Here is a 16519-nt window from a genome sequence, read left to right on the forward strand (position 1 = left end):
AATTTAAAAAAGTACATTTTGGCTGGGCAGTAGTGGCGCATGCCTTGAATCTCAGCACTTGGGTGGCAGAGGCAGGTAGATCTCTGTGAGTACAAGGCCAGCCTGGTCTACAGCATGAGTTCCAGGACAGCCAGAACTACACACAGAGGAAACCCTGTTTTTTTTGGGGGGGGAGGGATACATTTTAAAGGCTGGAGAGATGGCTTGGTGATTAAGAGCACTGGCTGCTCTTCTAGAGGACCCAGGTGTATTTCCAGAACCTACAGGGCTCACAACTATCTGTAACTCTAGTCCCAAGAAATCTAACCCTTTTCTATCTTCCAAGAGCACCAGGTACACACTTGGTGCATAGACATATATGCAGGCAATACCCTCATACACATAGAATTTAAAAACAAAACATTTTTTAAGCTTCCAAAAGCTTCCAAACTGCTGAGAGATGGCTCAGCAGTTACAAGTGCTTTCTTGTCAAACTGGGCAGTGGTAGCACACTCCTTTAATCCCAGCACTCAGAAGACAGAGGCAGGTGGATCTCTGTGAGTTTGAGGCCAGTCTGGTTTACAGAGTGAGTTCCAGGACAGCCAGGGCTACACAGAGAAACCCTGTTGAAAGTGCTTCTCAATCCTGAAGCCTAGAGTTCAGATCGCAGCACCATGGGCAAGTCTACAAAGGCCTGTACCCCCAGCTTCAAGAGAGACACAAGAAAATTGCTGTTGGATTCCAGCCTAACCAACAATGCAAAAGCTGGGATCCAGGTTTAGAGAGAGACATTGTCTCAAAGAAACAGGCAGTGATAGAGGAGGCTGCCCTCCCCTGCACATTCCAGGGTGCACACACCCACTCATAGACTCACAAACACACTAAGAGGGAAAGATCACCCACACATTCCACATCAAACTGGTCTAAAATGTAAGACACTGAAAAATAAAGGGGGCTGCCTTAATGGACAGGCACTTACTTGAGCAAGAAGACCCAAGTTTGGATCCCCAGAACACACAAAGGCTGAGCAGGTGGGGCATCCACCTATAACCCTAGCTCTCAGGGAGTTAAGCTGGCTAGCTAAAACTAGATCAGTGAGCTCTGGGTTCAATGGAGATACCCTGCCTCAGATTTTCTGAGGAAGATATCCAGTGTTAGCTTCAGGCTTCCCTAGGAATGCGAGCGCGCGCGCGCACACACACACACATAAAATTATCTTGTAACCTTCCCCCCTTAAAAGGGCAAAACAAAGGGCTTCCAGGTTATAAAGAATCTGAACTGGAGAACAAATCGTCACCCTAGAAGTCTCACTCTCACACCCGAAAGCCCGCCCCCACACAAGAGGCTGGGCTTTTGGGCAAACCTGCTCCTTGGGAGGGGAGGTAGCAAAACCTGTTTGAAGATGAGGTTACCTCCCTTCCACACCTCCTGCTCCTTAGAGGCAAGAACAACAGCTGAGAAAGAAAAGGAGTGGTGGGGGCCAGGACCACAGCCTCCTACCCTTCGTAAAGTGTTCACAGAACACAGGACGACTGGTGAGGATGGGAACTATACAAGAAACAGGAAAAAAGTCATTAGAAGTAGGGTAAGTAATGGCTTGGCCTGATGAGGAGGAGAGAGGGCGTTTCCTACCACCCAAGCCTTCCCTGGGTTCCTCGAGGAAGAGCATGGCAAGAAGGAATTCAGGGACAGGGTGGTTTGGGGCAGGAAAGTAATATAGTATGGAGCAATTCCATGGTTTAAAGTTCCTATCTTATATCTGACAGACCACCACTCTCTCTCTCTCTCTCTCTCTCTCTCTCTCTCATCTAAGCACCACCCTCTAGAATGGCCATTAGGAAACCTGGCTCAGAAGGGAGTTTCTACCCCTGTTCTGCTTCCCAGTGAATCTCCTTTCTCCCCTGTCCTTGCCTGCTGTGCCATATTTTCCCAGTGCAGTAGAAAGGCAGGGCAGACTGGGTGCCATCTGCTGCTGCTTTGCAAAAGGTTAACTGGGCAGGTCTGGGTTCCAGCCAGCTGTGATGTGGGATGCCTTCTACACTACCATAGAGGCAAAGCGGTTACGGGATGGCCCTTCCCCTTTGCTAAGCTCAGCAGCAGGTGAGCTGTTTCAGTCAAGTGGAAAAGGTAGAGAAGGTAGAAAATCTGTAGACATAGACGAATGCCCTCTGCGACAAGTTCTTCACGACAGTGTCTGCCACCTGCTGTCTGGCTCCCTTAGGATACTGTCCAGGTTGTCTCATGATCATTTCTCCTGGGGGGGGGCTGATGTCAGGGCTGGGGAGAAGGCAGGAGTCACAGAGCCAGGAGCAGCCCTGAGACTTGAAGAGCTGGAACTGAGGGAGGAATGGCAAGATGAAGAGTTCCCCAGGTAAGGCTGAGAGCCCTTTGCCCTCCCTGTGGTACACGTGGTACACAGATAAATATACAGGCAAAACACGTCCACACACACACACAATCTTTACATGAGGGGGAAGAGAGAAAACAATTCTGGTGGACACCTGGCCTGGCTGGGTGTTGTGTGTAAGTCCCAGTTCAATCCCTACCCTCTAGATTGCTTCCTGAGGAGGCTGGCCCGGCTGGAGATCCCGAAGACCCTCAGACAGACTCCCAGGCAGGTAGGAAAGGAAAGTCTGCCTCTGGGGCTGGTTTTAAGGCCAGAGTCTTCACTGTAGCTTCTGTCCTTTGCAGTCCATTCTCCCTTTCCACTTACCCTGTCACTTCCCTGCCTCAAAATTCTCAGGTATGATCTCCTTAAAACTTTATTTTAGGTGTTTTGTTACTGTTGTTGCTTGGGGTTTTTTGTTTGTTTGCTTGCTTGCTTGCTTGCTTGCAACAGTGTCTTCCTATGTAGCCCTGGCTAGCCTAGAACTTATTTGGAGACTAGACTGACTGAACTCACAGAGATCCACCTGTCTCTGCCTCCTGAGCACTGGGATTAAAGGTGTGCACTACCACGCCTGAGTTCGTTCTTTCTTCTTTCTTTCTTTCTTTCTTTCTTTCTTTCTTTCTTTCTTTCTTTCTTCCTTTCTACTTTATTTTATGTGCATGGTATGAAGGTGTCAGATCCCCTGGAACCAGAGCTGTTGCCATGTGGGTGCTGGGAATTGAACTCAGGACCTCTGGAAGAACAGTCGGTGCTGTTAACCTCTGAGCCATCTCTCCAGCCCTGAGTTATTTCTTAAGATTTATTTATTTATGTATTATACAGTGTTCTGTCTGCATGTACACCTGCCAGCCAGAAGAGGGTACCAGATCTCATTACAGATGGTTGTGAGCCACCACGTGGGAATTGAACTTAGGACTTCTGGAAGAGCAGCCAGTGCTCTTAACCTCTGAGCCATCTCTCCAGCCCATGCCTGAGGTATTTCTGACAGTCTCAACTCTGTAGCCCATACTGGTTTGGAACTCCTATGTAGCCTGAATTGGCTCAAACGAAGTTATTAGGGCTGGAGAGATGGCCCCACAGTTTAGAGTACTGGATGCTCTTCTGTTTGATTCCTAGAAACCACATGGTGTCTCACAACCATGCTTAACTCAAGCCCCAGAGGATTTGACATTCCCTTGTAGGCTCTGAGAGCACCAGGTACACATGTAGTATACAGACAAACATGCATGAGAAATAGCCATACACATAGAAAAAAACAAGCAAACAGACAAAACTTGCATTTGTCCTCCTTTCTCTGCCTCTCAAATGCTGTAATTGCAGATGCAAGCCACCAAGCCTGGTTTCATGACTTCTGTATATAGAAGTCCTTGTGTGTTCATTTTTTGTTTTGCTATAGAGACTCATGTAGCCCAGGCTGCCTTGTGATCCTCACATCTCTTCCTTTGTAGTGTTGGGGTTGCAGGCATTTGGTTCCACCCCATGCAGGGATGTTGAGTCACCATCAACTCACATGGGTTTTCCATTTGGGTATTTCTCCCCCTTCTATCTCCCAACCACAGGTACCCCCAGCACTCTGGCCCTGTGTGGCCAGCGTCCTATGCGAAAGCGTCTTTCTGCCCCAGAATTGCAGCTGAATCTGACTGAGGGAACAGGAGAAACTGGAGCTTCTCCCACCCACTCCGAGTCTTCCTCTTCAGATGGCAGCTTGGACCTGGAGGTGGATGAGTTGGAGACACCTTCAGACTCCGAGCAGCTTGACAGTGGACATGAATTTGAATGGGAAGGTGGGAACAAACCCAAGGATGGGGCTGATAAAATAGAAGCTGATAGAACATACAGGGTGGGTGGGTGGATGGATGGATGGATGGATGGATGGATTGGATGGATGGGATGGATGGGATGGGATGGGATGGTAGGATGATAATAGGAGGAGGCAGAAGTGTTGGCTCAGGTTAGGGGCACTGGCTACTCTTCCAAAAGAGCTGGGTTTGATTCCCGGCACCCTCATGACAGCTGTCTGTAACTACAGTCCCAGGAAATCTGATGCCCTCTTCTGACCGTTAAGGGCACCAGGCACACACATGTGGTGCACATGCATACAAGCAGGCAAAACACCCATACACATAAGTAAATCTAAAAAATTAAGAATTAAAAACCAGATGATATAGTGGCTGAGAGGACAGACCAGAAACATGGATTCCCTCAGAAAGGAAAGGGACAGCCTCTATAGCAGGGAGGCCATCAGCCACGAACTGGGAGGGATGGTTTATTAAGAAAAAGACCAAAGCTTGACAGGGTAGTTCAAGCCTTTAATCCCATCATTTGAGAGGCAGAGGCAAGTGGATCTCTGTGAGTTTGAGGCCAGCCTGGAATACATATGAGACTTGTCTCAAAAATAAACAAAAAAGCAAACAGACAAAAGAGAAAAATATTGAGATTGGAAAAAAAAAAAAAAAAGAACTGGGCAGTGGTGATGCATGCCTTTAATCCCAGTATTCAGGAGGCAGAGATAGGTAGATCTTTCTGTATATTCGAGGCCAGCCTGGTCTACAAAGCGAGTTTCAGGATGACAGCCAGAGCTGTTACACAGAGAAATCCTGTGTAAATGCCTCTCCAAGTGCTTGGACTACAACCACTAGATGCCACCTGACAAGCCTGAGGTTATAAGGACAAAAAGCTGGGGCGAGCGAACGTGTGTGGGGTGTGTGTGTGTGTGTGTGTGTGTGTGTGTGTGTGTGTGTGTGTGTGTGTGCCTGTGATTCAGCTCTCAGGCTAAGGACCCTGGGAAGATTGCCAGGAGTTTGAGGACAGTCTAGGTTACAAAGGGAAGCTGTCTCCCAAATGAACTAAATAAACAAATAGAAACATAAGGTGCCCTGCTCTTAGGAAACAGCTGCCTATAAATGATTGCCGCTGACGGTCAGGCCCTCTGTGGATGTTAGGGATTTGGAGGAGATGCTGAGTCAAATTCTGAATTTAAGGGAGATGTTCATCATGTTTGGAGATGGGGTAGCCAGTCAGGCCTGGCACACAAGGAATTGAAGCACAATGCTGACTAGACATGAAGGGCTGGATGCAGAGCATGAAAAGCTAGTGCTGGGTTACCCTGGCCAAGTTTGTATCATGGTAGCCAACATGCTAAGGGGCGGAGACTTTTGTTGACTAGACAATGAGGAATAACATGAAGGTTTTTTGGTTTTGTTTTGTTTTTTTCTGGTTTTTCAAGATAGGGTTTTTTTTTTGTTTTGTTTTGTTTTTTTGTGCAGCCTTGGCTGGCCTCTAGAGACCTTCCTGCTTCTGCCTCCTGAGTGGTGGGATTAAAGGTGTGTGCCACCTCCGCCTGGCAACATGAAGTTTTTAATCATGGGATGTCAGGTCACATTTAATGGCTATAGACTGAAAACTTGGGCTGATACCTCCTGTGGCAAAGTCCTTGCACACAGTATGAGGACCTGAGTTAGATCCCCGCACCCGTGTTTTAAAATGCCAGAGCTGTGCATGACTCTGTCTTAAAAAGAGAAGGAAAAAAGTAAGAGTGTGTGAGTTGGATGCTATGAAGCACATTTGTAAGCTCAGCTACTGAGGAGGCTGGGGTGGGAGGACTGAAAGTTCAGTACCTACATGGAATGCATATGGAGACTTTATCTTAAAAAAAACAGAAGTATGAGAATGTAGTTTATTTCAGAGTGCTGCTTGCCTATCATGCAAGGATCCCTGGGTTTGGTCCCTAGTAGAAACAGCACATGGTTGTGCACACCTATAATCAAGCCGGTTGGGAAGTACAGATAGAAGTTCAAGGTCATCGTTGGTTACATAGTGAGTTGAAGACCAATTCAGGCAGCTTGAGATTGGGGGGAGTGGGGGATGAGCACCCTGAGGGAAAAGGGAAAGGGAGAGTTAAGGAGTAGTGGGAGAAAGAGACACAAATTTTTGAGTTAATTGGATAAACTGAGAGCCAATGAAAATATTGAAACATTAGAGATTAAATAGTAAATCCAACCAGATAGTGGACACTTGTAATCCTAGCACTCAGACTGGGCAGTAGTGGCTCGTGCCTTTAATCCTAGTACTCAGGAGGCAGGGGTAAGGAGGATCTCTGTGAGTTTGAGGCCAACCTGGTCTACAGAACAAGTTCCAGGACAGCTAGGGTTACAGAAAGAAAGCTTGTCTCAAAAAAAAAAAAAAAAAAACTAGCACTCAGGAAGCTAAGGAAGAAGGATCATGAGTTGGGGACTAGCTGGAGCCACACAGTGAAGCCTTCTCTCAGAAACTCAAACAAACAAACAAATGAGGAGTAAACTCCAGCAATCCAGGAGAATTACAAGGACTCTGCTGTGGATTCTTCACGCCTGTGTTTTAGATGATTTGCCTCGGGCAGAGGGCCTGGGAGCCAGTGAGGCAGCTGAGCGGCTGGGCCGGGGTTGTGTGTGGGATGTGGCTGGAGAGGACGGTCATCGCTGGAGAGTGTTCCGAACTGGGCAGCGAGAGCAGCGAGTGGACATGACCACCATCGAGCCCTATAAGAGAGTGCTGTCTCATGGAGGTAATGGCAAAGGCAATACAAGGGGGAAACTACGGCATATGGCCCACAGTGTAAAGGTGCTTGCCATGTGTGCCTGGCAACCTGAGTTTGATCCCCAGAACCCACAGAGAGGTTCAAGGAGAGAGCTAACTCTGCTAAAGTTGTCCTCCAACCCCCACCCACATGGGCCCATGCATGCACATACACAATAATAATAAATGAAACAGCAGCTATGGCAACAGTCATGCTAGAGAAATGGTTCGGCTGGTAAGAGCTCTTGTTGCTCATGCACCTGGGCTTGGTTCCTAGAGATCTCGTGACTACTCACAACTATCAGTAACTCTAGTTCCAGGTGCTCTCACAAGCTCTTCTCTTCTCCACAGTGCATATACATACACGCAGGCCACATACTCATAAGAAACACACACACACACACACACACACACACACACACACACACACACACACACACACACACACACCACACACCCTCTGACAGCTTGACTGACATGCCTTAGCTGGAAACTCAGTTGTTGGGTTTAACATCCCTCCTGTGACTTCCAAAGACCCTCCGTATCCCTCATCCTAAATAGAAGTACTGTCTATTTACAGATTTGTAACTAAGTGAATTTTCCTCATATTGGTTCCCAGGTTACCATGGTGATGGCCTCAATGCTGTCATCCTCTTTGCTTCCTGCTATCTACCCCGAAGCAGCATTCCCAACTACACCTATGTCATGGAACACTTGTTCAGGTGAGGTGGAAACCCCAACAGGCTTGTAAAGGGGGTTAAGGGAGAGGAGTGGGAAAGACCACTGCCTGGAACCAGTAGCTGACTGGAGGATCTCTATATTCATGTGTCTGTGCTCCCAAAACACACAGCACATACCTTCCCTGCAATGCTGTTCCCCAGGTATATGGTGGGGACTTTGGAGCTGCTGGTAGCTGAAAATTACCTGCTTGTTCACCTGAGTGGAGGCACAAGCAGGGCCCAGGTGCCACCTCTGAGCTGGATACGCCAGTGTTACCGGACCTTGGATAGGAGGTGAGACCCGGGACAAGAGGGATGTGGCTCTCTGCTATATCTTTCCCATTTTTCCTATCATTTTCTTCTTTCATTTGATCCCTTTCTTGTTTCCCTTTTTCTTTTCTGAGAATGACTTGCTGTCTGGCTCATGTTGTCCTCAAATTCAAGGTTCTCTTGCCCTAGCCTCTCAGAGTTCTGGGGTCACTTGCCTGAGTCGCCATACCCAGCTCCCTTCTTCTTTGTTTGCCCTTCTGCATCCCCTCAGAAGCATCTCCCGTTGTGTCCTGTACAGTCAGGGACATCTAGCCCTTAGGACTTAGTAGCTACACTTTGGACATGTCACTTAGCTTTCCTGGTCAGATTCCTTGTGAATTCCCATGGATGTTACCTGGCACTTTCCCTTTTCCCCAGTCTTGGCCCTTCCTTTCCGTATCTCCACTGCTTTCGCTGCCTCTTCCTTCATTCCGGGTGTGTAACTCATTCCCCACTCCCGAGACAGAGACAGGTGGATCTCAGTGAGTTTGAGGCAACAAACAACAACAAAAAATCATCCCCCCTCATCGTGTTCCTTTTTTCTCCTTTGTTTCCTCATCACTTGTTTTTTCAAGGCAGGGTTTCTCTGTTTAACAGTCCTGGCTGTCCTGGAACTCACTCTATAGGCCAGGCTGGCTTCAAACTCACAACCACCTGCCTCTGCCTCCTTTGGGATTGAAGGTGTGCATCACCACCACCTGGCCATTTACCTATTTATTTTTATTGGGGATAAGTTCTCATATAATCCAGGCTGGTCTTGAACTCCTGGTCTTCCTGCCTCTCAGCCTCCCCAGTGCTATGATTACTTGTGTTATCACCATGCCTGGCTTGAGCCTTCTCACCCTTGCTTAATTTTCTTTCTTCTTGCATCTTTTCCATTTTTCCTCCTTGCTGATCTTTTTCATACTTAAGTGCTTTGTTGTTTCTTGTTTGGGAGAGGATTTTGATTTATTTATTTATTTATTTATTTAATTTATTATGTATACAGTGTTCTGTCTGTATGCATGAATGCCAGCAGAGGGCATCAGATCTCATTACAGATGGCTGTGAGCCACCATGTGGTTGCTGGGAATTGAACTCAGGACTTCTGGAAGAGCAGCCAGTGCCCTTAACCTCTGAGCCATCTCTCCAGCCCGAGAGGGTTTATTTTATATAGGGGCTTGTGTAGTCTATGTTGGCTTCAAACTCTCAATGTAGCCACAGTTGGCCTTGGATTCCTGATCCACTTGCCTCTGCTGGGGTTACAGCAATGCTGAGCTCACAGGCATCACTACACCTGACTTCCACTTGGAGTTTTATGTCACCTGGGCTGCACAGTGGAAAAGGTGGAGAAGTTTGCAGAAGGAATTTATGTGGACTGGAGGGAAATGAGTTGCAGAGACAGAGGTACTGTTAAAGGAACATTCCCTAAACATGGAGTATAGAGGGCTAAATAAATTGGGACAAGCTCAAGGCATGGGGAGTACGCACAGCTACCAGAGAAATTTGGAAAAAAGAGACACCAAGGAGCCTGCAGCATAGAAGATAACCCACCTGTTCTTCATGGACAAAGGTGGAACAGGGAACATATGATCATATTGGATTCTTCCTCAGGCTTCGGAAAAACCTTCGAGCCCTGGTGGTTGTCCACGCTACGTGGTATGTGAAGGCATTCCTGGCACTGGTTCGGCCCTTTATCAGGTACTAGTTCAAGACACAAAGACCCCCACCCCCTTGAGACTGGGTTTCTCTGTGGCTTTGGAGGCTGTCCTGTAACTAGCTCGAGAGGGTTTATTTTATATAGGGGCTTGTGTAGTCTATGTTGGCTTCAAACTCTCAATGTAGCCACAGTTGGCCTTGGATTCCTGATCCACTTGCCTCTGCTGGGGTTACAGCAGTGCTGAGCTCACAGGCATCACTACACCTGACTTCCACTTGGAGTTTTATGTCACCTGGGCTGCACAGTGGAAAAGGTGGAGAAGTTTGCAGAAGGAATTTATGTGGACTGGAGGGAAATGAGTTGCAGAGACAGAGGTACTGTTAAAGGAACATTCCCTAAACATGGAGTATAGAGGGCTAAATAAATTGGGACAAGCTCAAGGCATGGGGAGTACGCACAGCTGCCAGAGAAATTTGGAAAAATTAGACCAGGCTGGTCTCAAACTCACAGAGATCTACATGCCTCTACCTCCTGAGCGCTGGGATTAAAGGCGTGAGCCACCACTGCCTAAAATCTCTTTCTCAGTTGTCACTATTGACATTAAGGAGGTGTTACCCTGCTCTTTCTATCCTTATCATTCTGCTTGCTACATTTCCCTCTATGACATCCTCCAGAATCACTCTCCCAATACAAAACATAATTGATTTACTCTGTCTCTTCAGTTCCAAGTTCACACGGAAGATCCGATTTCTGGACAGCCTTGGGGAGCTGGCCCAACTCATCTCCCTAGATCAAGTCCACATACCTGAAGTTGTCAGACAGTGAGTCCTGCACTTAAGCATGCTGGTTTGGGATAGGATGTCTAAAGCCAATCCTGTTTCTTAACGTGGCTGGGGAGACACAAAGAACTAAGACACACAGGTCCTGCTTTTGGTTCTCTCAGTGGGAAAGCTGCATACACCTAAAGAAGAAACTAAAGACACTATTATATTTGTCAAGAACAGGTGAAGGGGGAGCCAATGAGCTGACTTAGTGGGAACGATACTGACTGACAAGTTTGACAACTTGAGTTGGACCCCCAGAACCTACATGGTGGAATAAATCCAGGGCATGCATGTGTGCACATTCATAAATAAATGTAAACAACATTTAAAAGAACAAATGAAAAAATTATGCGAGACCCTGAGGGAGACATCAGGAGCAAAGAGAGAATATCCAGTAGGGAGTATGTCAGCCAGCAGAGGATGGGAAGCCACTCAAGCACCCAATTTCTAGCTCCTCCAGTTCACTTGCTCCTTTCCCCCCAACTCTCTCTGTAGGCTGGACCAGGATCTCCATGGTTCAAGAGGCACCTAATAAGAAACCAGACAAAGGGCGGTAGACTTGGGCCAAGATGGTGGTGGCTCTGCATACTGGAGTTGTTACCTAAATCATCTCATCCTGAACTCCACCCCCCCACCCCACCCCCCACCCCCGCCCAGTTCCGCTGGATCCTCGGTGTGATACCTTCTGGACACTGCCTTCAAGCTGGAATTTGAGGATGGGAACCCACATGTGGATGTCTTCACTTCGGCTGTCCAGCAGGAAGACCGGGTGTGGCATTGGAAGTGCAGAACTCTGGGTTTTAATTCTCCTTTATCTATAAAATATGTGGATCTCACTTTCCTTCTCTGTAATCTAAGGATTCTTCTCTGGGATCCTTCCCATCTTGGTTGTCTTAGCAGTCTTTTGAGGGGAGGTGGAGGGAAAGTTAGGGCTTAAAGAACAGCCAGCCTATCTGCTAGGAGCTCAGGAGTCAGCCTGCAAAATCTTGAAGAGCCAATTCCCTTAGTCTGCTGCCTGTGATCCTGGGGAAGGACTGCTGTCAAAACCTGTGTGTTTCACCCTTGTTAGTAAATTCAGACCTGTGTCCTTTAATAAACCGATGAGAGATTTAAGTCGAACAACTTTTCCCCCCAAGCCCTTACATCATAATTCACCTTTCGGTTCTGGCACAGAATTCTTGCTTACCGGGGTTCCTTGGGATTTTTAGCTCAGCCCCTGGGGCTGCTGGCCCTACGTGGGAAGAGCACTTAGGGGAGGGGCGAGGCACGCGCCTTGGAGCACCCTCCCCGTCGGTTCAAACGACCTCGAGACCTGGCGGGTTGGTGGAGAGCAGAAGGGAGGGAGGGAAGGTAGGAGCCTGGGCCTACCTCGACCCCAAGCCTCCCAGCTCCATGGTCCCCGCCGCCTGCATGCTGCTCTGGGCCCTGCTGCTTAGTCTGGGGTCCCGGGCGGCGGGGGCCCAAGGCCAGACGTCAAACCCGACGGCCACTCCGACTAGGGTTCAGCGGATCAGCCTCCGCTTTGGGGGCCCAGCCCGCAGCCTCAGCACAGGCATGACCAGCCGGAACAGTGTACCCCGGAAGTTGAAGGTAACTTTGGAGGATGAGAATGATGCCCTAGCAACTGCTGACCGCCTGGCTGCCCCGGCAGCCGCTGAGCTCCTGTCCACTGCGACAGGCATTAGCCGGTCGTCATTGATCAGCTCCAATGAGTATGAGGATGGCTCCTTGGAAGAGGGGGCCGTGCTTGATGTCAAAAAAACCACCATCTTACCTGGAACTACGTATTCGACCACCACTTCTATAGGAAGCGTTAGCACCACCGGTAGGTTTTTAGCCAATGACCAGGAGCGAGAGATTAGGATGACCTCCGATTTGACATCCCTCACTACAAAGCCTTCTACTGTGGCAGACCTGACTTCCGAGAGCACCCTGCACTCGTGGTCGTCGACACCTGGGTCCACCCCGACCCCGTGGCGATCACTCTCATTCTCATCCTCACTGTCACCGTCACCCTCACCCACAGCCATGCCATCTCCCGAGGATCTACGGGTGGTGCTGATGCCTTGGGGCCCATGGCACTGCCACTGTAAGTCGGGTACCATGAGCAGGAGCCGCGCTGGAAAGCTGCATGGCCTCTCTGGGCGCCTGCGAGTTGGGGCACTAAGCGAACTCCGCACAGAGCACCGGCCTTGCACCTACCAGCAGTGCCCTTGCAACAAGCTCCGGGAGGAGTGCCCTCTGGACTCGAGTCTGTGCTCTGACAATGGCTGCAGCTCTCACACCACCTCCATCAGGACCATCTCTCCTCAGGCCCCTATCCACCTGAGACGCAGACCCATCCTCCCATCCACTAGCCCGAGCCCTAACCCAGCTCTTGCCTTTTGGAAACGTGTCAGGATCGGCCTAGAGGATATATGGAATAGCCTTTCTTCAGTGTTCACAGAGATGCAACCAGTAAGTTGTTTTGCTTATGAGTCGGGACTTCCCTTGATGAATCTGAAAAGTCCTGATTTCACAAATCCTGTTGCTAACATAGCCATACTTGTGGGAGCTGTTAGTGACTTAGCTGTTCAGTTACGGAGTCATAACTTGAGCTGGTTATCCTTGGCCCATTTGGTGTTTTGTTTGGTGTTTGGGGTGCACAGGCTCATGCCACTGGGGCCTGAGTCCCTACCTCACACATGGTAGGCAGCAGGCAGTGTTCTGTTATTGAACTGTACCTCCATCTCCTGCTTGCTTTTCCCCAACCCCTGTCTGACCGTTTTGTTTTGTTGTTGTTTTGTGACCAGGTCCCCACTATCTTCTCTACACTGGCCTTTGACTCCTGGGCTGAGGTGATTCTCACAGCACCTCAAACTTCAGTATAGTGGGAGGCTCAGCTAACTCAAGAGATCCACCTGCCTCTGGCCTTCTGAGTGCAGGGATTAAAGGTGTGATATCATGCCCAGCAAGAGTTTCTTGGGGTTTTTTGTTGTTGTTTTTGTTTGTTTGAGACAGGGTCTCTCTATGTATCCCTGGCTGTCCTGAAACTCACTATGTAGACCAGGCTGGCCTTGAACTCAGTCAGACCCTCCTGCCTCTGCTGAAATTAAAGGTGTGTGCCCTGGATTTATTTATTTTTCATATTTGTGTGCATGTCTGCTGTGTGTGTCACTTAGCACTTGAGGTCACAGGATAACTTGTGGGAACTAGTTCTCTCATTCCACCATGTGCTTTTCAGGGATCAAATTCAGGTTGTCTAGCTTGGAGTGATCACACCAGCCCAAAAGACAGTCTCTTATAGCCCAGGATGTCCTTGAACTCACTGTGTAGCTAAGGATTTGACCACTTCTATAGTGCAGGGATAACAGGCCTGTAGTACCTTGTCTAATTATGTTTTGAACATATACTAGCCTTTTAGCCATGTCTTACTGGTCATCAGATTATTACTGACCAAATAAAGACTTCTTTACCTTTTGTCTTTTTGAGAGTCTTAGCTGACCTCCCCAGTTTTCCCAACATGCTTGGCTATAAAGACAATTCATAGACAAAGGACATGGGACATATTAACTGATTAATGATTTATAGAGTTTAAAAAATCATTGTGTAAGGGTATTTTGCCTGCATATATGTCTGTTTACCATACCTTCTTGATGCCCATGGAAACCAAAAAAGGGATGATTCCCTGGAACTGTTGTTACAGATGGTTGTGAGCTGCCAGGTGGGTGCTGGGAATTGAACTCTGATCCTCTGGAAGAGCAGCCAGTGCCCTTAACTGCTAAGCCATCTCTCCAACTCTGATGAACACAGTTTTGACTTAATGCATTGTAATAGTAACAGCCAATATCTAAGGTCTCACTCCAGATATGGCCCTTGGGACTGCCCTCAGCTTATAGGGTCGAATCCTGTTTACCGATAAAGAGGCAGGGTTACAAGCTAGAAGGGCTGAGGTAATACATGCAAAGATGATAGGTTCAGGCCCATCACTGAAGAAAGAAAATAGTGACAGAGGTACAGAACAGAAACTTTTCTACCAGTACTCATGTTTCCAAAGGACTGTCCCTTTTGGGACTCTACCCAGCAACCTAAAATTACACAAAGAAGCCGGGTGTGGTGGTGTCACCCTTAATTCCAGTGCTTGGGAGGCAGAGGCAGGCAGATCTCTGAGTTCAAGGCCAGCCTGGTCTACATAGTTCCAGGACAGCCAGAGCTACACAGTGAGACACTGACTCAAACAACAAAGTTACTAAGGGTTCAGACTGACTCTGGTCTCTTTTACTAAGGATGACTGGCAGGGGGAAAAGACAATCAACACAGGACATACTTGGCGATTTAGTTGGTATCTATTTTTGCTTTCCTCCTGGTGAGTCCAACTCTATTTTTAATATAAAAACAAAGCACTTGCAGGGCATTGGTGACTCACGCCTTTAATCCCAGCACTTGGGAGGCAGAGGCAGGCGGATCTCTATGAGTTTGAGGCCAGCCTGGTCTCCAAATCAAGTACCAGGACAGGCTCCAAAGCAATACAGAGAAACTCTGTCTCAAAATACCAAAAACCAAAAACCAAAAAAAAAAAAAAAAAACAAAAAAACAAAAAAAACAAAGCACTCAGGGCCTGGAGCTGTAGCTGGGGTTAGTAGATTGCTTGCCTAGTATTGAAGAGGTGCTGAGCTTGATTTCCAGCACCGCAGATCGGGCATGTGATAGACACTTATAATCATGGGTTGGTAGGTGGAGGCAAGAGAGCAGAAGTTCCTGTCAGTGGACTGGAAATATGGCTCAGTGCTTAAGAGCATTTACTGATCTTCCAATGGACACTGGTTAAATTTCCAGCACACCTATCAGGCGCTCACAACCATCCATATAACTCCTGCTTGAGGGCGACTCAACACCCTGAACTCTGCAAGCACCTGCATTCACACGTACGTGCACTTGGACACACACACAACTAAGAATAAGTTGAAAAAGAAAAAACAAAAAAAAAAACCCAAATCCAAAAAACAAGTTCCAGGTCAGGCCAGGAACATGACTCATCGAGTCAAAGTGCTGACTCAGCAAGTGCTTACTGCATATGCCTAATGACCTGAGTTCAATCCCCAGAAGCCATGTGAAAATCCAGACGTGGAGACACATATCTGCAATCCCAGGACTTATATGGTGATGGGAGGTGATAGACAGGATTGGCCTGAAGCTCAGAGCAGAAATGAGATACTGCCTGAAAAAAAAAAAAAAGGGAGAAAAATTCCTAAAAAACTGACCCCTGAATCCACGTCATGTCCCTATTCCTACAATTTTGTTTTTCTTTTTTTGAGACAGGGTGTATATATATATATATATATATATATATATATATATATATATAGCCTTGGTTGGGCTGGACTTCACTGTTGACCAGGTTGGCCTCAAGCTCCCGCTGCTGAGATTAAAGGTGTGTGTTAACATACCTGACCAGCTCAAAATCTTTAAAGAAAAAAGGAAATTCAAGGCCAGCCTGGGCTACATAAGACCCTGTTTTAAAAAAAAAAAAAAAAAAAAAAAAAAAAGCCCTATACAAAATTATATAGATTTATGATAATTAAGATTGAGCTAGCAGATGAGAAGTCCTAGTCATTGGCCAAGCAGCATTGTACCTAATACAAGTTTCTGTGTGTATTAATTTGGGCCCTAACTCTGGTGGTCGGCTGGCATAAAGCGCACACATGGCAGTGGGGCTTGGTGACTTTTGGCAGAAAGATTTATCGTAACACAAAATAAATGAAGAAACATAAAGAGAGAAAGCAGAGCTGGGGAGATACTCCAGTAGATAAATGCTTGCTGTGCAACCATGAGGGAAGTTCAGATCCCTAGGCACCTCCATAAAAGTCATGCATGCGTGTGTGTACTCTGGCTCAGTGAGACCTTGCTTCAGTGAGTACAGTGGTCAAGGAGACAAAAGACAGCTGACACACACCCCAAACCAGCAGGGTAGAGGGAATGGTTTGTAGAGGGTAAAGCAAGGAAAAGAATGTAAATGTGATTATAATCTCTCCTTTTCTCTATTTTCTTGCCTTCCCCAGATAGAAAGAACCCAGAGGTAATGGCCACGTCACCTTCAAGAGGAGATGTCTGCATTATAACCTTCCTT

At 47.5% G+C, this 16519-nt stretch overlaps 2 protein-coding genes across 5 annotated transcripts; both read left to right on the forward strand.

The window, feature by feature from the left end:
- Window positions 1–137: 137 nt before the first annotated feature.
- On the forward strand, window positions 138–11532 carry Bnipl (BCL2 interacting protein like). Of its 4 annotated transcripts, XM_027393591.2 has the most exons (10): window positions 139–1564; window positions 2255–2350; window positions 2533–2597; window positions 3928–4152; window positions 6729–6911; window positions 7542–7644; window positions 7804–7935; window positions 9544–9630; window positions 10312–10410; window positions 10909–11532. In XM_027393591.2, the coding sequence occupies exons 1-10, from the start codon at window positions 1521–1523 to the stop codon at window positions 10943–10945; spliced, it is 1071 nt and encodes a 356-aa protein (XP_027249392.1). In that variant the 5' UTR covers window positions 139–1520; the 3' UTR covers window positions 10946–11532. The 4 variants fall into 4 exon arrangements, 3 of the variants coding, with proteins under 3 accessions (XP_027249392.1, XP_027249391.1, XP_027249393.1); XM_027393590.2 differs by having other exon boundaries at window positions 142–2350; XM_027393592.2 differs by lacking the exons at window positions 139–1564; window positions 2255–2350; window positions 2533–2597 and adding an exon at window positions 3297–3343.
- Window positions 11533–11679: 147 nt separating this feature from the next.
- On the forward strand, window positions 11680–13446 carry CUNH1orf56 (chromosome unknown C1orf56 homolog). The gene has a single exon (XM_027393589.2). It carries the CDS (start codon window positions 11806–11808, stop codon window positions 13102–13104), a length of 1299 nt encoding a protein of 432 aa, XP_027249390.1. The 5' UTR covers window positions 11680–11805; the 3' UTR covers window positions 13105–13446.
- The last annotated feature ends 3073 nt before the right edge of the window (window positions 13447–16519 follow it).

This window comes from Cricetulus griseus, assembly GCF_003668045.3.
Source record: "Cricetulus griseus strain 17A/GY chromosome 1 unlocalized genomic scaffold, alternate assembly CriGri-PICRH-1.0 chr1_0, whole genome shotgun sequence".
In the NCBI taxonomy this organism is placed as follows: domain Eukaryota; kingdom Metazoa; phylum Chordata; class Mammalia; order Rodentia; family Cricetidae; genus Cricetulus; species Cricetulus griseus.